Source organism: Rhinatrema bivittatum, chromosome 2 (genome assembly GCF_901001135.1).
Source record: "Rhinatrema bivittatum chromosome 2, aRhiBiv1.1, whole genome shotgun sequence".
Classification (NCBI taxonomy): Eukaryota; Metazoa; Chordata; class Amphibia; order Gymnophiona; family Rhinatrematidae; genus Rhinatrema; species Rhinatrema bivittatum.
The window spans coordinates 84,195,470-84,215,798 of record NC_042616.1 but is presented as its reverse complement, the minus strand read 5'-3'; the positions used below and the strand labels follow the sequence as shown (position 1 = coordinate 84,215,798).

The window sequence follows — 20,329 nt, the reverse complement described above, 5'->3', positions numbered from 1 at the left end:
CTTTTCTCATAGGGGAGCTGTTCCATCCCCTTTATCATTTTGATTGCCCTTCTCTGTACCTTCTCCATCGCAACTATATCTTTTTTGAGATGCGGCGACCAGAATTGTACACAGGTTCAGGACTAAAGGGTCTGGAAAGGACCCATCCTCCTTTTCCTGGATTGATTTCTTCCAGGGATAACAGACATTTCTAAAGGGCCAGTCTTCAGAATTTGCAGTACCTACTAAGGTAGTTCCGTGTGCTCAAAGTGCTCCTCTGCCTGTTTCCATGGTCAAGTGCCGTGGCACAGTGCGCTCTGACAGAGCTTGAATGCAGGTGGATCATGATGATACCGATGATGATGGGGGCGGCTCTCCTGGTGAGGAAGGGGACATTCCCCCAGATTTGGAGCCAAATAGAACACTTCTCCATTTCTTTCAGAGAGATGAGTTGCTGGATTTGATCTTTCAGACATTGAAGACCCTCAGAGTGGCTGGGCCTGACTTCTTTGGAACACAGAAGAAGAATCCTATTTTGGGATTCGGAATTTTTTCACATACACCCAGATGCCTTCATGGTCACTCCATGCAACTCCCCTCACAAGAGGGTAGAAGTGGAAATTACATTACAATGGCTATTGAATCTGAAAGCGGTGATTCCCGTTACTGAATCGCAGTGAAATCGGGCCATTATTCCATTTATTTTGTCATGCCCAAGAAGGAAGGGTTGTTTTGGCCTGTACTGGATCTCAAGGGTATCAGCTGACATTTAAGAGTTACACATTTTAGGATGGAAATGGTGTGCTTTGTCATTATTGCTGTTCAAGCAGAAGAGTACCTTACATCTCTGGATCTGATGGAAGCATATCTGCATATTCCCATCTGACAGGAACATCAGTGGTTCCTCCACTTGCTATCCTGGATTGTCATCACCAGTTTCAGGCCTTGCCTTTCGGTCTAGCTACGGTACCCAATACCTTTTCCAAGGTCATGGTGGTGGTAGTGGCAGCCCTTTGCAAGGAGGGGATTCTAGTTCACCCCATGTGGATGACTGGCAGGTTTGAGCCAAGACAGTGGAAGAGAGTCTTCATACTTCCCACAGGGTGGTTTCCTTGCTATAGGAACTAGACTGGGTAGTGAATCTAGCCAAGAGCAATTTGCAGCCATCTCAGACCCTGAGGTATCTTGGGGTTCGATTTGATACAAGGCAGGGCAGTGTATTTCTGCCAGAGTCTCAGATCCACATGTTAATACTGCAAGTTCGATCCCTGCGGAACTCTGTTTGTCTGACCATGTGGTCTTATCTACAGGTCTTGGGGTTGATGGCTTCTATTTTAGCAGTAGTTTCCTGGGCAAGGGCAGATATGCACCTTCTTCAGCGCATGTAGCTCTCCTGATGGAGTCCACAGACACAGAACTATGCGGTGAGGCTGTTCCTTCCATTAGTGGTGAGATCCCATTTGGACTGGTGGTTACATGTGGATCATCTCAGGAAGGGAATTTTCCTGACAACACCAGATTGTTTGGTACTCATGACAGATACGAGCCTCTCTGGCTGTGGGGCTCACTGTCAGGAGTTGGTGGTGCAAGGATGCTGGAATACAGCAGAGCGGCAGTAGAGCATCAACAGACTGAAGCATGAGCAGTTTGGTTGATGTGCCTGCGGTTCTCCAAGTGGCTAGAGGCTTGGGCAGCCTGGATAATGTCCGAAAATGCAACGATGATGGCTTTCATCAATCATCAGGGTGGAACCAAGAGTCAACAGGTGTTGGAGGAGATAGATGCACTCATGGTATGGGCAGAGCAGCATCTCCTAAGCATATCTGCTTCTCTCATTGCCAAATATGACAATATCAGAGCTGATTTCCTCAGCAGGAGAAACTTGGACCCAGGAGAATGGAGGCTGGTGGATGAGGCCTTTCAGCTCCTGGTGAGCCATTGGGTTCTACTTGATCTAGATCTGTTGGTGACATTCAACAATGCAAATTGTCCATGCTTCTTCATTCATAAGCAGGACCCAAAAATGATGGGCATCAACACTCTTGATAAGTGGCCATGTGGTGATTTTCTGTATGCATTTCCATCCTTGTCTCTAATAGGCAAGCTGGTCCAGAGGATTGCAAGTCAAACCAACACTATCCTTTTAGTGGCTGTAGATTGTGCTCAAAGGTCCTCGTACACCGATCTCCAAAACTTCTAGTGGGCAGTCCCATCAGGCTGCAGTCTCAGATAGATCTGTTATGTCGGTGGCCCATTCTGCACGAGGATTTGGGTCAATTCTGTCTTACAATTTGGCCATTGAAAAGGCTCTGTTGTTGAACCGGGTTTTTTTTAATTGCAGTAATTTCCACTTTTCTTCAAGCCTGGAAATTTTCTACTTCTCTAGCCTATGTTAGAGTTTAGAGGGTCTTTGAGACATGGTGGCTGAGCGATGTACTCAACTCTCAAGGTGGATATTCTTTTGATTTTGGAAATTTTTACAAGATGGCATACTTACGGTTTTGGTCCTTAACACCTTGAAGGTTCAAGTTGCAGCCTTGGCTTGGTATAGGGGGAGAGTCAATGGAGGGCTTTTTATTTTCCCATCCAGATATGTCCCATTTCTTGCAGGGTGTTAAGCATCTTCGTCGGCCATCCATTGCTCCTACTATGTGACAGGGGTCAACCAATGGCACCAGCAGCCCCTGTGACATAGTAAGGGCAAAGGTTATCGGCACCATTTTGAATACTGGCAGCTGACGGCCCGAGTGCAGGAGATTGCTCCTGGACCCCCACTGGACTACCAGGGACTTTTGGCAAGTCTTGTGGGGGGGGGGGGGGTTCAGGAGGGTGGGGGTTTGTAGTTAATTAAATTTAAAGGGTTAGGATGGGGTTTTGTTTAAACTTTAATGGGAAACGAATACCATATGTAACTAATGGACGAATCGGGGTCCCCCGAAAACGGATGCAACAGATTTGGGTCCCAACGAATACGAATACCGAATCGTACGAATCCGTCCCTGCTGCACATCCCTTTAACCCACTCATTGGGATTGACCTGCCCTTTTATTAGAGGAAAGAAAATTATCAGATAAGTAATAATTTCTCCTTATTTATTTATTTGGATTTATTACTTGTTTTTTTTAATATGTATGTAATATTTTGTAGTTAGTATTCCACTATTCCAGCAGGAATTGACCTAGGCTAATTGCTTTGTAGGGGATTTAGAAGGCGCACATGGCACACTACAACGTTGTGTTGAATTGGATCCAACTTCTGCAGATGTTCATCTTTTAATGGCCCAGATCTACTTGTCTCAAAACAATTTTATAGAGTGTTCACATTCTTTGGAGATGGGTGTCAGCCATAATTTCAAGGTATTACATGGTACCATATAACAAATGATGTTTGAAGTGGGATTCATTTCCTAGTATTTGTTCAGAAAACTTTATATACAATGTTAAAATATATTTTATTTATTTATTTATTTATTTGAGGTGTTTTGTATACCATCATTCAGTTTCGCCATCATAACGATTTACATAAGCATGCAGCATAATATGATATCATCGCAACAGAACATCATCGTAATGCCATCATAACGGTTGCGTAAAACGTAACATTATACAATATCATCATCATAGAGTCTTAACTTGTATAGAAGGTTAATTAATACTTTTAGTTATTAATTACATTTGCGTATGCTTTTCTGAACAGCCAGGTTTTTAACTCCTTTTTGAACGTTTTAATGCTTAGTTGATTTCTTATTCCACTTGGTATTGAGTTCCATAGTTTGGGGCTGGCAATGGATATTGCTCTCTCACGTGTTGAGTTTAGTCGAGTGCTCCTAGCATGTAGGATTTTGAGGAGGCCTTTGTTCATTGATCTTAAGTTCCGTTTTGGATTGTGGGTTACAATGTATTTGCTTAGCCAGTTGGTTTGCTGTCCTATGATCATTTTGTGCAGTGTTGTCAGTACTTTGTATTCAATTCAGTATTTTATTGGGAGCCAGTGTAACAATATTAGAATTGGTGTTATGTGCTCCTGTTTTTTTGATCCAGTCAGAATTCTGGCAGCTACATTCTGCAATATTTGGAGTGGATGTATGGTTGAACGAGGAAGTCCAAGGAAAAGGGCATTGCTTGACTACTCAAGGTTGGAGAAGATGAGTAGTTGAAAACCTGTTCTGAAGTCTTCTTGCGTGAGGAATGGTTTGAGATGTCTGAGTGTCAATAATTTGTGATATCCTTCTTTAATCTTGTTGGTTATGTGAGTTTTGAGTGAAAATTCATTGTCAATGGTAATTCCTAGATTCCGTGAGTGGGCGACAGGTGAGATTACAGTTTTAGGGTTATCAGTTATTTATTTATTTATTTACTTATTTATTTATTTATGGGCTTTTAATAAACCAACATTCATAGGGCACATCACGCCAGTTTACAATTAACTCAAAGAAGGGAAAGTTACATTTAACGGGGGTAGGGGGAGGGGAGCAGGCAAGAAAAGGGAGAAGAAGGGCTGGAAACGAGAGGCTTAGTAAGATACTGAAACAAAGATAAGAAAAGAAAGTGGAGAGGAACCACCATAACTAAAAAAAAGCTTACTATAGTTACATCATGGGAGGGTATATAAAGAACTGGACTGTATATTTAAAAGTAATGTAGGGCAAATTCTGCAAATCACGGAGGGCAATGTCTAGGTTTGGTTACAGTCCGGGTAGGGCTGTTTGAACAGCCATGTCTTGATGCCTTTCTTAAAGTTGCTTAGGGACGGTTCGAGACGGAGATCGGTGGGGAAGGAGTTCCAGAGGGTGGGGCCAGCAATGGAGAAGGCTCTTTCTCTGGTAAGGGTAAGGTGTGCAGTTTAAGGGAAGGGGTGTGTAGGGTGCCTGCAAGGGAGGTTCTGGTGGGGCGGTTGGAGGAGCGGAAACAAGGCAGTTTTTCGAGCCAGGAAGGGTTGTCTTTGTAGAGCATATTGTGAAGGATGGTGAGAGTTTTGTATTGAATGCGGTAAGGGATGGGAAGCCAGTGCAGATCCTTTAATATGGGGGTGATGTGGTCCCTTTTACGGGTGTTAGTTAGGATTCTCGCCATTGAGTTCTGGAGTATTTGCAAAGGTTTGATAGTAGAAGATGGGAGGCCTAAGAGGAGGGAGTTGCAGTAGTCCAATTTAGATAGAATGGTCGTTTACAGAACTATGCGGAAATCCTGGGTGTGGAGGAGGGGCTTAAGTTTTTCAGGACATGGAGTTTGTAAAAGCCCCCCTTTAAAAGAGAGTTAATGTGGGGTTTAAAGTTAAGGTACTGATCTAGTATGTCGCCTAGGTCTCTTACGGAGTGCAGTGGGGTACGAGTTGAGGCGGAGTTACGAGGGGTAGAAATAGAAGAGTGTTCTGGTTGATTAGAGATGATGAGGATTTCTGTTGTAGAGGCATTTAGTGCAAGGTGGAGGTTAGATAGTAGGGAGTTGATAGAGACAAGTCAAGATTCCCAGAATTGCAGAGATTCTGTGATGGTTTTTTGAATGGGGATGAGGATTTGCACATCATCTGAAAACAGGAAGAACTTTAGACCTAGGTCAGAGAGTAGGTGACAGAGTGGTAAAAGATAAATATTGAATAGTGTGGAGGATAATGAGGATCCTTGGGGAATACCTTGCGTAAGGGGGATGTGCGAGGATTCAGACTTATCAATTTTTACTAAGTATTCTCTGTGGGAGAGATAGGATGAAAACCATGATAGTGCTGTGCCTGAGATGCCTATCTCTGCCAGGCGGGAAAGGAGGATTTGGTGGTTGACAGTATCGAAGGCTGCCGAGATGTCTAGGAGGACAAGTAAATATGATTTGCCTTGGTCCATGCCTATGCGGATGGTGTCTGTCATTGCTAGCAAGAGGTTTTCAGTATTACGTAGAGATGTGAATCGTGTGAAGACGATCGATTTCAGCTGGGAGGGGGAGGGAATCGGATCGTCGCAGTTTGGGTTTTTTAAATATCGTGTAAATCGTGTAAATCGAAAACCGGCACACTGAAACATCCCTAAAACCCACCCTGACCCTTTAAAATAAATCCCCCACCCTCCCAAACCCCCCCCAAATGCCTTAAATTACCTGGGGTCCAGTGGGGGGGGGGGGGGGGGCGCCGGCCGTACGGCAACACGATTCGACTGCAGGAAGTCGTTCCGGACCCCCGCTGGACTTTTGGCAAGTCTTGTGGGGGTCAGGAGGTCCCCCAAGCTGGCCAAAAGTCCCTGGGGGTCCAGCGGGGGTCCGGGAGCGATCTCCTACGCTCCTGCCGTCAGGGGACAAAAAAACAAAATGGCGCCGGCGCTACGGTCAAAGGTAGCGCCGGCGCCATTTCTACAATGCACAGGAGGTCCGAGAGTAAAAGATCACACCGGGACCCTTCCTCTGGACCCCAGGTAATTTAAGGCATTTTGGGGGGGGTTCGGGAGGGTGGGGGATTTATTTTAAAGGGTCGGGGTGGGTTTTAGGGTTGTTTTAGTGTGCCGGTTTTCCCGCCCTCCCCCTTCCCCCGATTTACGATTTTTTGACGATAAATCGGGGGAATTGTTATTGTATCGCGGCTCTAACGATTTTTGATGATTTAAAATATATCGGACGATATTTTAAATCGTCAAAAAACGATTCACATCCCTAGTATTACGACCTTTGCGGAAACCAAATTGTGATGGGTGTAGGATATTGTGGTCTTCAAGGAAGTCGGTGAGTTGCTTGTTGACTATCTTTTCAAGGATTTTGGAGATGAAAGGCAGGTTGGATATTGGCCGGTAGTTTGTTGGGTCAGTGGGGTCGGGGGTGGGTTTTTTGAGGAGGGGCTTGATGACTGCAAGTTTGAGGGAGTCTGGGACTTTACCAAAAGTAAGGGAGCAATTTACTAAGTCCGCTATGGGTTTTGCAATGGCAGTAGGGATGGAGAGGAGGGTTTTCGAAGGGATAATGTCTGAAATGTGTGAGGCTGGTTTCATCTTTTTCAGGATGGATTCAATCTCCAGGGTTGATGTAAGGTCGAGAGACCCAAAGTTCACTCCATTGTAATTAGGGTGTGGAGAGGTGGGGGAGGGATTGATGGGGAAGCGAGGGCGTTGTTGTTCTTTTTGTCTAGGATGATTAATTCAGTTTTATCAATGTTAATTATTAGTTTCATGTCGTTTAGTTGCTTTTTTATTTCTGAGAGGTAGATAGAGGTTCTGTTGTATGTATCTTCTAAAGTATTCTGTATAGGGACCAGTATTTGTATATCATCTGCGTATAGAAAATGGGTTAGTCCAAGTCGATCAAGTGTATGACAGATTGGGCGTAAATATATGTTGAAAAGTGTAGCTGATAGGGCAGATCCTTGTGTTGAGGTTCACTTTATTTGAAAGGGTGTTGTTGAAAATTACTCTGAAACTTCTATTTGATAGGTATGACGAGAACCAATTTAAAGTATATTTTCCTTTCACACCATATATGACATACTGCAACCATACGTCTTCTACTCCAGTTTGTATGACCCATCTGAAGTTGATTTTATGGAAGTCATGTAAAACTAGCACAGTATGATTCTTTCAAGCAAATTATACTCACCAAATATGCATTCATCAGCACCTTGTTATTTGCTGTGCAATATTAATATGTGAATAGCACACAGAAGAGAATACTTGTGCATGCTGTGAGTTATAAATTCAGTAGAAATTAATAACGGCTGATGGGGAGGATATAAGACAATAAAAAGTAAGGGAGGATTCATGAGTGAAAAATAGAGCCGTAGTTTCAACTATTGTTTCAAACAGGAATATGGAAGGGGAAAATATTTTTTTGGTTTGTGTTAGGTATTTTTTTTTTTTAATTCTGGTTTTAGTTTAGTTCATTTGCCAAACCAAAATAAACATAAAAAAAAAAAGAACCAAAACAGGGCCTCCTCAACACCTCCTCCCCTGCTTTGTGTCATGTGAGCCCAAGCCTCCATGAGCCCTCCACTCCCTGTTCCCACAAATAAGACAGGGCCTTTCCAGCCATCACTTATCCCTTCTGTGGGTTTGTCCACATAAAAAGTGGCAGAAGTAAACCCCAGTTACTCGTACCTTGCTGACTTGTGACCTATAATGATGCTGGCTAGCACCGAGACCAGTGCCAATGTTTTACAGCAATATAGCATATGACTATAAAACAAAATGGCGCCAATCTCAGCTATTTGGCTGTCCTACAGTTAACTGGATAAACTTGTCTAGCTAATTATAAGATAGCTGAGAATATTGAGTGGCACAGCCAGACCACTGAATAGCTCGTCCAAGTTAGCCAGATAAGTTTATCTGGCTAACTTGCTCAGCTGGATATTAGCTGAATATTGGCCTTCATAGCATAAACATATACAGTTACCAGTAATAAAGTAATAACACATAATACATTAAAAAAAGGTTATGTTATTTATATATTTTATTTATTAACATTTCATATTCTGTCTTTTCCTAAGTTAGTCTCAAGACAGATTACAATGCAGGGTTCCATGTTAGGAGTCACCACCCAGGAAAAGAACCTCATAATCCTTGTGGACAATACCTTTAAATCTTTGACTAAGTGTGCAGTGGCAGTCAAAAAAGCAAATAGAAAGTTAAGAATTATTTGGAAAGGAATGGATCCATGGTGCAACCATTCCTTGAGCCCCGATGGACCATGCCTGGTCCATCGGGGCTCTCGGGACCGAGATGCCCAGTTAAGTGTAAAACATTGATAAAACAAGCGAAGAGAGAATTTGAAATGAAGTTGGCCATAGAGGCAAAAACTCATAATAAAAACTTTTTTAAATATATCCAAAGCAAGAAACCTGTGAGGGAGTCGGTTGGACCATTAGATGACCGAGGGGTTAAAGGGGCTCTTAGGGAAGATAAGGCCATTGCAGAAAGACTAAATGAATTCTTTGCTTCCGTGTTTACTAGTGAGGATGTTGGGGAGATACCAGTTCCGGAGTTGGTTTTCAGGGGTGATGAGTCAGACGAACTGAACGAAATCACTGTCAACCTGGAAGATGTAGTAGGCCAGATTGACAAACTAAAGAGTAGCAAGTCACCTGGACCGGATGGTATGCATCCCAGGGTACTAAAGGAACTAAAAAATGAAATTTCTGACCTATTAGTTAAAATTTGTAACCTATCATTAAAATCATCCATTGTACCTGAAGACTGGAGGGTGGCCAATGTAACCCCAATATTTAAAAAAGGCTCCAGGGGTGATCCGGGTAACTATAGACCAGTGAGCCTAACTTCAGTGCCGGGAAAAATAGTAGAAACTATCCTCAAGATCAAAATTGTAGAGCATATAGAAAGACATGATTTAATGGGACACAGTCAACATGGATTTACCCAAGGGAAGTCTTGCCTAACAAACCTGCTTCATTTTTTTGAAGGGGTTAATAAACATGTGGATAAAGGTGAACCGGTAGATGTAGTGTATTTGGATTTTCAGAAGGCGTTTGACAAAGTCCCTCATGAGAGGCTTCTACGAAAACTAAAAAGTCATGGGATAGGAGGCGATGTCCTTTCGTGGATTACAAACTGGTTAAAAGACAGGAAACAGAGAGTAGGACTAAATGGTCAATTTTCTCAGTGGAAAAGGGTAAACAGTGGAGTGCCTCAGGGATCTGTACTTGGACCGGTGCTTTTCAATATATATATCAATGATCTGGAAAGGAATACGATGAGTGATGTTATCAAATTTGCAGATGATACAAAATTATTCAGAGTAGTTAAATCACAAGCAGACTGTGATACATTACAGGAGGACCTTGCAAGACTGGAAGATTGGGCATCCAAATGGCAGATGAAATTTAATGTGGACAAGTGCAAGGTGTTGCATATAGGGAAAAATAACCCTAGCTGTAGTTACACGATGTTAGGTTCCATATTAGGAGCTACCACCCAAGAAAGAGATCTAGGCGTCATAGTAGATAATACATTGAAATCGTCAGCTCAGTGTGCTGCAGCAGTCAAAAAGCAAATAAAATGTTAGGAATTATTAGGAAGGGAATGGTTAATAAAACGGAAAATGTCATAATGCCTCTATATCGCTCCATGGTGAGACCACACCTTGAATACTGTGTACAATTCTGGTCGCCGTATCTCAAAAAAGATATAGTTGCAATGGAGAAGGTACAGAGAAGGGCAACCAAAATGATAAAGGGGATGGAACAGCTCCCCTATGAGGAAAGGCTGAAGAGGTTAGGGCTGTTCAGCTTGGAGAAGAGACGGCTGAGGGGGGATATCATAGAGGTCTTTAAGATCATGAGAGGTCTTGAACGAGTAGATGTGACTCAGTTATTTACACTTTCGAATAATAGAAGGACTAGGGGGCATTCCATGAAGTTAGCAAGTAGCACATTTAAGACTAATCGGAGAAAATTCTTTTTCACTCAACGCACAATAAATCTCTGGAATTTGTTGCCAGAGGATGTGGTTAGTGCAGTTAGTGTAGCTGGGTTCAAAAAAGGTTTGGATAAGTTCTTGGAAGAGAAGTCCATTAACTGCTATTAATCAAGTTTACTTAGGGAATAGTCACTGCTATTAATTGCATCAGTAGCATGGGATCTTCTAGGTGTTTGGGTAATTGCCAGGTTCTTGTGGCCTGGTTTGGCCTCTGTTGGAAACAGGATGCTGGGCTTGGTGGCCTGGTTTGGCCTGGTTTGGCCTGGTTTGGCCTCTGTTGGAAACAGGATGCTGGGCTTGATGGACCCTTGGTCTGACCCAGCATGGCAATTTCTTATGTTCTTATGTTCCCCTTGATGCCTTCGATGCTACCAAAATCTACATCAGTGCCACCGCATCTTCCATCGAGGCCATCAAAGGATCCATCGGTGTCGAAATATTCTACAGTACCAACCTTCTTCAGGATCTCATCTATGGAGGATAGCGCCGGCACCATTTTGCCCTCACTATGTCGACATAGTGAGGGCAAAGGTAGCGCCGGCGCCATTTTGAATATTGGCAATACGGCCCGAGTGCAGGAGGTCGCTCCCGGACCCCCGCTGGACTTTTGGCAAGTCTTGTGGGGGTCAGGAGGCCCCCCCAAGCTGGCCAAAAGTCCCTGGGGGTCCAGCGGTGGTCTGGGAGCGATCTCCTGCACGCGTAACGTCGGGTCACAGGAACCAAAATGGCGCTGGCGCTACCTTTGCCCTGTCATATGATAAGGGCAAAGGGCCACCGGCGCCATTTCTCTTAACGCAGCCGTGGCCAGAGAGTGGGAGATCGCGCCGGGACCCCCCCCCCCCCCCACTGGACCCCAGGTAATTTAAAACATTTTGGGGGGGTTCGGGAGGGTGGGGGATTTCTTTTAAAGGGTCGGGGTGGGTTTTAGGGTTGTTTTGGTGTGCCGGTTTTCCCACCCTCCCCCGATTTATGATTTTTGACGATAAATTGGGGGAATTGTTATTGTATCGCGGCTCTAACGATTTTTGACGATTTAAAATATATCTGACGATTGTTTTAAATCGTCAAAAAACGATTCACATCCCTAATAGATAATAAAGGGACCAGTGGATAAAGTGAATGCTATGGATGCGTGTGTGCTCTTTTAGTCGGGCAGAAAGAAGTAATTTTCAGTCAGGCCAAAATTACTTTGGTAAATAGGTTTGAAAATTGTTCTCCCATAGATACGTTATTTATTTATTTAAAAGATTTAGCATCTGTAACACTCCAAATGTTTTTGGCACCTTCCAATAAAAACATCCATAATTAGTAACATAAAATCTAAAAAAACACAAATCAACTTCTCAAACAAATGAAATTTAGGCACAAAAATAAAATCCAAATAACCCTTCAAGAAGGCATCAGTTCTTAATAATCCCATACACAAATATCTTTTGGTATTTAAACCATACCAAGGATATAAAATCTTGGGTGGAGACTAAGCTGCAAAGTCAAATGTTTGTCTAAAAAGCCACATCTTAAGGGCCTTTCTACGTAAATCAGAATTAGACATTGTGCACAAATGTTCAGGCATGGAGTTCCTCAGGATGGGCCCTGCAACTAAGAAAGCACAGTCATGCCATAATCCCTGTAGTGGGGCAACAGTACAGAATAAGCAGCCAAATACTGTTGCCTCACGGCTTTGTTAGGCAGCCTTCCTTGTTGCTTTCTCATAATCCCTGTAGCCACAGGGGTCTTCCTTCAGTCTCTTTTTTTCCACGCTGCAGTTTGCCTCGCAGTTAGGAGCTCTGTGAGAATTTTCTCACAAAATTTCCTCACAGGTTGAAGTTTACTACTCCAAAAACGTCTTTCACATGGGTCTCCCATCACGACATCGGTATTCGTTGCTCGGTGAGTGAATTTCAACATATTCAGTTGGTTCCTGCCTTCCCTTTTTTCAGTGGCTGCAGGCCATCGATCGTTTTTGGGCCTCCCCTTTTTCTATCAAGGCAACAGGTTTTAGAAAATGCTCGGAGTGTCCCCCTACCATGTCGATTACCAACCCGCATGATGTCTGTGTGCTGAGCCTCGGCTCATCACACGATGTTTGTCAATGTCTAAGTTATGCCCAAATGACCCCGAAGGGTAGGTGGGCTTGCCTCGACAAGATGGAGTCCCTTTTTAAGATCAAGTTAACTCCATCGATGTCCACCCAGTCGTCACTGGCAGCAACATCGAAGAAACTTGTCAACAAACCTTGCCGGGAGCACCAGGGCAGCGGTGACCATCCGTCACTGACTCCATCTAAGGCATCCGCATCATCTAACTCTGTGCCGGAGAAAGACTGGACCGAGCACTGAGGGAAGCACCGACACCGGCACGAATCTACTCCCGGTGCCGGAACCGACACCTCATCAGCCTCGATGGCAATCTCCACCCGAGAAACCAAGGCAATCCCCACCGACATAGGTTCCTGGTACTGAGCCCCCACAAATTCCTGTGGAGGTGCCAGTAGCGCCTAGCCTACCTCCCCCTGTAGCTGCAATATCTACACCAGCTTTCAGGGAGGAACTGGATCATCTCATCCGCCAGGCCGTGCTCGATGCTCTCCGAGACTTACAGCCATTGATGCCAGCCCCCATACCGGCACTGACACCGGAGCCATTGATGTTTACATCGCTGCTCAACCGACTAGAAACACTTATCGGTGCCCTTCCGACACAACCTAGGCCACCGATGCCAAAGCAGCCCGCAAAGTCTCTGAAAGCCCCGATACCCATTCCGGGGTCTTCAGAAGATGAAGGCATGGACTCCAGTCCTCTCTCCACACCAATTCCACCACTGCCGGAACAGATGCCTGGTCCATCGGGGCTCTTGGGACTGAGATGCCCACGTTTCCCCTTGATGCCTTTGATGCTGCCAAAATCTACATCAGTGCCACTGCATCTTCCATCGAGGCCATCAAAGCATCCATCGGTGTCAAAATATTCTACAGTACCAACCTTCTTCCATTCTTCAGGATCTCAGCTAGAGACCTTTTCTGACACTTGGGAAGATGTGGACACCGACACATCTATGGAGGATATCTTTTCTGAACCATCTTCTTTGGAACAAAGGAGAAAATCTCCCCCAGAAAACCTCTCCTTCGCAAACTTTGTAAAGGAAATGTCAGAGACAATCCCCTTTGACCTGATTACAGAGGACACACGCCATAAAGCACTGGAAATCTTCAATTTGTTGATGCTCCAAAGGAAGTTATGGCTATCCCGGTCCATGAGGTGCTCGTGGATCTCCAACATCATTTCTGGGAGCATCCTTGTACTGTCCAACCAGTGAATAGGAGGACATATGCAACTTATCTGGTCCAACATATTCCTGGATTCCAAAAGCCACACTACCCCATCAGTCAGTGGTAGTTGAATCCACACAGAAAAACGCCAGATGTCTGTGCCCTCACTCTTCAACGCCTCCTGGAAAAGACCGAAAGTTCTTGGATATTTTGGGTCGCAAGATGTTTCAGGGCTCTAAGCTAGTGTTACGCATAGCTGCATACCAACTTTACAATGTACAATATCAAAAGAATCTCTGGAAGCAGGTTCAGGGAATAGCTGACTCTCTTCCCTAACAACAACAAGGTAGTCTCAACACCATACTACAGAAAGGCCTTGAGGCTGGGAATCATGAGGTTCGGGCCGTTTACGACTCCTTTGAAACTGCTACTCGCTTGTCGGCAATGGGAATCAGCGCCAGGAGGTGGGCCTGGCTGAAAGCATCTGACTTGAGACCTGAAGTACAAGACAAACTCTCTGATTTGCCATGTACCGGTGACAACCTATTCGGAGACAAGATACAGGACTCAGTGGCTCAACTAAAAGACCATAACGAGACCCTGCGTCAATTGTCCACGATTGCTACCGAGGCCCCTTCCTCTGCAAGAAGACCTATGAGAAGGGACCCTAGAAAACCATTTTATTGCCCACGCAGATACTACCCACCTATATCTCACGTGAGGCCAACCAGAGAGGGCATCCTCGTCAGCCCAAGCCATCCAGGCCTCAGCCACCACCACAAACAGGCCAAGCCTCTGGATTTTGAAAGCTATCCAGATAACAGCAGCCACACCACAAATCCAAATCCAGACTTGCTAGTAGGAGGTCAAATTCACCATTTCATAACCAACTGGCTCAGCATTACCACAGACCAATGGGTCATATCCATTATAACCCAAGGATACCATCTAAACTTCCTCACGGAGCCTCCAGATTAACCACCCAAACCGCTGTGGATCCAAAAAGATCACACAAATCTTCTAGAGTCAGAACTCTCCACCCTTCTGAGCCAGGGCTGTGGAAGCTGTTCCCTGGGCACAGCAGAGCACAGGATTCTACTCCCGCTATTTTCTCATTCCAAAGAAATCAGGCGGCCTCCACAATCTCAACAAATTTCTCCAGAAAGAAAAATTCAGGATGGTGTCCCTGGGCACCATGCTTCCCCTTCTGCAAAAAGGAGATTGGCTCTGTTCTCTAGATCTTCAGGACGCTTATGCTCACATTCCAATTTCGCCACATCACCGCAAATACCTGCGTTTTATAGTAGGACATCAACATTTTCAGTACCGGGCTCTGCCTTTTGGACTTGCCTTGCAGTGGCCGCGGCCCATCTAAGCAAGATCAGCATACACATGTTTCCTTACCTAGATGACTGGCTTATCAAAAGCCAATCCAAGCAAGGGGCTCTCAACGCTGTCAAGCTCACTATCAATCTTCTACACTCGTTGGGATTTCCCATCAAAATCCCACCTGCCTCCATTTCACCTCCTTACTTTTATCAGAGCAGATCTGGACACAGCAGTCGCAAAGGCCTTCCTACCCAATGACCGCGCAGACACACTCTCCAAGCTAGCTATGCTCTGCGTACAAAGAAGACAGCCTCAGCCCATCAATTTCTAATATTGCTGGGCCACATGGCTTCCATGGTCCACGTCACTCCTATGGCCAGTCTGGCCATGAGAATAACTCAATGGACTTTGAAATCTCAGTGACTCCAAGCCACTCAACCGCTTTCATCCCAGATTCATGTAACCCACCAGCTGCATCTATCACTTCTCTGGTGGATAATCAAAGCCAACTTGCTAACAGGTCTACATTTCCAGCAACCAGTTCCACAAGTAACTTTAACCACAGACACATCCAACTTGGGTTGGGGATCTCATGTGAACAATCTTCAAACTCAAGGTACTCGGACACAGCTCAAAGCAATGTTTCAGATCAACTTCCTAGAAGACTGTTCTCATACAAAAAGACAACACAGTTGCAATGTGGTACTTGAACAAGCAGGGTGGCACAGGCTCTTATCTCCTCTGCCAAGAAGCTGCACAGATCTGGGCCTGGGCCCTTGCACACTCCATGTATCTCTGGGCCACTTATCTGGCAGGCATACAGAATGTAGTAGCAGATCGCCTCAGTCGACAGTTCCATCCCCATGAGTGGTCTCTGGATCCTGTGGTAACGACCAGAATCTTCCAACGCTGGGGTCAACCAACAATAGACCTCTTTGCATCCAAACTGAATCACAAAGTGGACAGATTCTGCTCCCTGCACATGCAACAAAACAAGTTAGCCCTGGACGCCTTCGCTCGCCCCTGGAACACAGGCCTCCTATACGCATATCCCCTGATACCACTGATAGCCAAAACTCTCGTGAAGGACAGCAGGACAAAGGGTCAGTGATACTCATAGCCCTGTACTGGCCTCAACAAGTATGGTTTCCCATGCTTCTCGACCTCTCGATCAGATAACCCATTCGCCTGGGCACAACGCCCACTCTCATAACTCAGAACCAAGGCATGTTACGCCAACCGAACCTTCAGACTCTATCCCTCACAGCCTGGATGTTGAAAGCTTGATCCTGCAACCGCTCAACCTTTCCACTGTTGTCTCTCAAGTGCTTGTAGCCTCACGAAAGCCTTCCACACAAAAATCCTATCGTTCTAAGTGGGATAGATTTACCATATGGTGCACGCAAAAAGGTATTGACCCTTTTTCCTGCCCCACTCCATCTCTATTAGACTATCTCTGGCACCTTTCAGACTCTGGTCTCCAGACTTCTTCGGTAAGGGTACACCTGAGTGCCATCTCAGCATACCACAAAGGAGTTGAAGATGCCCCGGTAACAGCGCAACCCCTTGTGAGTAGGTTTATGAGGGGCCTAATACAACTCAAGCCCCCTCTACGGCCACCAGTCACTGAATGGGACCTGAATGTAGTACTTACAAGACTTATGCGCTCCCCGTTTGAGCCTTTGCACTCCTGCGATGTTAAATTTCTTACATGAAAAGTTTTCTTCCTAGTAGCCATTACATCTGCTCAAAGGGTTAGTGAGTTAGTTACAAGCACTTGTCACATACTCACCCTACACAAGGTTCCTACATGACTGAGTGGTCCTCCGTACTCACCGTAAATTCCTTTCCAAGGTGGTTACGGACTTCCACTTGAATCAGACTATAGTCTTGTCCACCTTTTTCCCAAGGCCCCACTCTCACCAGGGCGAGAGGGTTTTACACACTTTGTACTGTAAACGTGCACTTGCATTTTACCTAGACCACACTTCAGTCCATAGGAAATCCATCCAACTCTTTATTTCTTTCGATAAAAACAAACGAGGAGATGCAGTGGGCAAACAAACTCTCTCCAATTGGCTAGCAGACTGTATTGAATTCTGTTATAACAAAGCAGGCATTCCTCTCCAGGGACGAGTGAAGACGCACTCAGTGAGAGCCATGGCAACCTCAGTAGCACACTATTGTTCAGTACTGATTGCTGAGATTTGTAAAGCTGCAACATAGAGCTCTCTTCACACATTGGCAGCACATTACTGCCTGGACAAGGAAGGATGCCAAGACTCTGCCTTTGGCCAATCCATCCTGAAGAACTTATTTCCAGTAAAATCCGAATTCCTTCCACATCCAATCTGCTGTGATTTTCAGGCTGCCTCATTTTTACCAACAGTACACCAGTTGTTGTGCCTGTTGCACAAGTTGTATGCTGTTGGTCCAAACAAATAAGAGTCAGCCTGTAGCTTGCTAATCACCCACATGTGAGGACTACCATCCTGCTTGTCCTGGGAGAAAGCAGAGTTGCTTACCTGTAACAGGTGTTCTCCCAGGACAGCAGGATGTAGTCCTCATGAAACCCACCCGCCACCCCGCGGAGTTGGGTCTGAAACATTTTATTATTTTATTTTTCGCTCGCACCTTTTGCTACAAACGAGACTGAAGGGAGACCCCTGTGGCTACAGGGACTATGGCATGCTGGGCATGCTCATTGTGCCAGTCAAAAGTTTTAGAAACTTTGACAGAAAAGTTTTCTGTGATAGGGCTCCGTCCAGTGACGTCACCCACATGTGAGGACTACATCCTGCTGTTCTGGGAGAACACCTGTTACAGGTAAGCAACTCTGCTATATTGGTGTAATATGATCTTGAGCGCCTATGCCAGTTAGGATACGAGCAGCTGAATTTGGAGCTACTGGTTGTTCTTCTGAGTCACCAGACCAGGATGTGTACAAAAGGTCCAAGTAGATTATTCTGGCCACTCATTTATTAGTAGCAGTGGGATGGATGGCAGGTTTTTGGAATAATCCAGACAGACCCTCCTTGGGATGTGGTTTCTTCATAGACAAGCAGACAATACTGCCACATAAGAAGGTGATGTCATTTGATGGTGCTGAGTCAAGTTCTTCTCTCTTCTAGCTCAGAATGTTAAGTAGACTCTTTTCTAAGCATCCGCTGGATTTCCCACAGGCCTGCTGCCACACGCCCTCCCTCTAATTTTGTCTGCTTCTCTGACGTCTAATTTTGAATGCTTCTCAAAGATTTCGATAGTTCTTTCCCTTTTTTTTGCTTCAGATTGCAATGGTAAAGTAAGCAAGCTCCAAAATTACCTCAGAAGATTAGATAGCATTTAAAAAAGATTTCCTATTATGATAAAAAAAAGTCACAAAAGGACATGTTTCACTGTCAGCACAAAATGAGCATAAAGGACCAGCATGATTGATGTTTCCAATGTCTGGGTCCAGACTATGACACAGTGAATTGTGGGCCCTGTTACAATATGTCCATGCAGGCTCAAGCCTTTAGAGATTTTAGACTAAAATATGAGCTCTCCAGTTCATCAGAGAAACAAAAAGAAAAGAAAGGAAAGGAAAGGAAAGGAGAAAAAAAAAGTTCTCACTGCATAGATCAGAGAAATATCATTTCTATACCTTGAAAAACACTCAGCACAGAGAAAACACTGCACTGTAAACAAGCATTTGATGCCAAAGGGAAAACACAGTGCTGAAAAACCTTTGGTGCCGAGGGATTTCAACACCAATACACTTTCTGCGTCATACAAAGTAAAAGGCATGGTGCCAATAAATAAAGAAAATGGTGCAAACCAGCACGGAATATATTCAGGAAAAGCAGTATAAGCTCCACAATGATCTTGGAAGTGGCAATTCAGTCTCCTTCAAATAGAAAGGAAGAAGTTGAATCACTTCCACCATTGCCTGAAAGTCTTTAGTTTGTACAAAGACTCTGGTCTGACTTTGTTCTGACATATATAAAAGAAACACAAAAAGCAGGAACACAGGCAACACCATATCATGATCCAAGGAAAAGAGAGGAAAAAATCTTCATTAAAAGGAATAAATAGACAAATAACTAAAACAAGTTATAGTTCTCCAATAGTCTCAATCAGAAGAATTCCCACATTTAGTGGTATCAACATCACCTGATTTACCGTCCAAACCATCTCCAGAACCAGTCAGGTGTTCAACACCACCGGAAGATATATATTGCTTTTATACAAAAAATGTCAGAATCCATTCCATTCAGTTTAGAAAATGATGATATAACATCTAAAGAACTTCAACGAGAGTTGAAATTTATTGTCACCAAAGCAATATAAAGCAGTGCTGATGCGCATAGCCTTCATGAAAGTTCAAAGTAAAATAGGGCACAATAAAGTCAAACTTCCACATGAGTTTTTGATAGATGAATTATCCACAGAAAAGTCAAAGAAACACAAATCTTTCTCCAACATCCCACATGGGAAAGATGCAAAAATATTGGGCCGGATAAAAAGATTACGCGTGCCGGGCCTATTTTCAAAGGGCCCGGCGAAGCGCAGAAAGCCCCAGGACGCGTGTAAGTCCCGGGGCTTTACTAAAGGGGCGGGAAGGGTGCAGGGAGGGGGCTGGGTCAGAGGCTCCAGACACAGCGGCCATTTGCCACTGTGCCAGGGATCGCGCGCCGGGGCTGAAGTAAGTTTGGAAGGGCGGGGGAGGTAGGGGAAGGGAAGAGAAGGTGGAGTGGGGGGTAAGGGAAGTTCCCTCTGAGGCCTCTCCGATTTTGGAGCGGCCTCGGAGGGAACGGGGGAAGGCAGCGCGGCTTGGCACGCGCAAGGTGCACAATTGTGCACCCCTTTGGGCTCGCTGACCCTGGATTTTATAATGTGCGCGCCTGTGCGCGCACATTATAAAGTAATTTCTTACTTTAACAGGTTTTCTCCGTGGACAACAATGCAAACAGCCACACAAATGGTTGATGTCAGCCCCTGGCGACAAATTTGGGCATGCACTCCTTATATGGCCCAGAAAGTTCTTGAATTTCTCTCTCAGCATGTGCCAGCATTCCCGCCAATGGTCATCTCCTTTCAGGTAGTCAGTTTAGTCCAATAGATTCTCAATGGAGATGTGATTAAGAAAACACCTATAGATTGTGTTACTACATTTGTGTTTTGTTGTGACCTGTTTTGCTTTCTGGGGAGGTGGGAGAGATTGTGAGACTGTTTGTGTTGCCGTCCATGGAGAACACCTATTAAGGTAAAAACTTTATTTTCTCCTAGGAAAATCAGGATAGTAGTCCTCACACATGGGTGACTTCATCAGATAGAACCTGACACGGGAAACTTCTGTCTAAGTTTCTAGAAGTTTG

At 44.7% G+C, this 20,329-nt stretch overlaps 1 protein-coding gene across 1 annotated transcript in view; it reads left to right on the top strand.

Annotated features, from left to right (window-relative positions):
* Window positions 1–20,329, top strand: part of TTC21A (tetratricopeptide repeat domain 21A) — a 406,154-nt gene that overhangs the window by 202,194 nt on the left and 183,631 nt on the right. Inside the window, exon 13 of the mRNA XM_029588390.1 lies at window positions 3,178–3,335. Coding sequence (XP_029444250.1) covers window positions 3,178–3,335 — 158 coding nt within the window. The remainder of the gene's footprint in view (window positions 1–3,177; window positions 3,336–20,329) is intronic.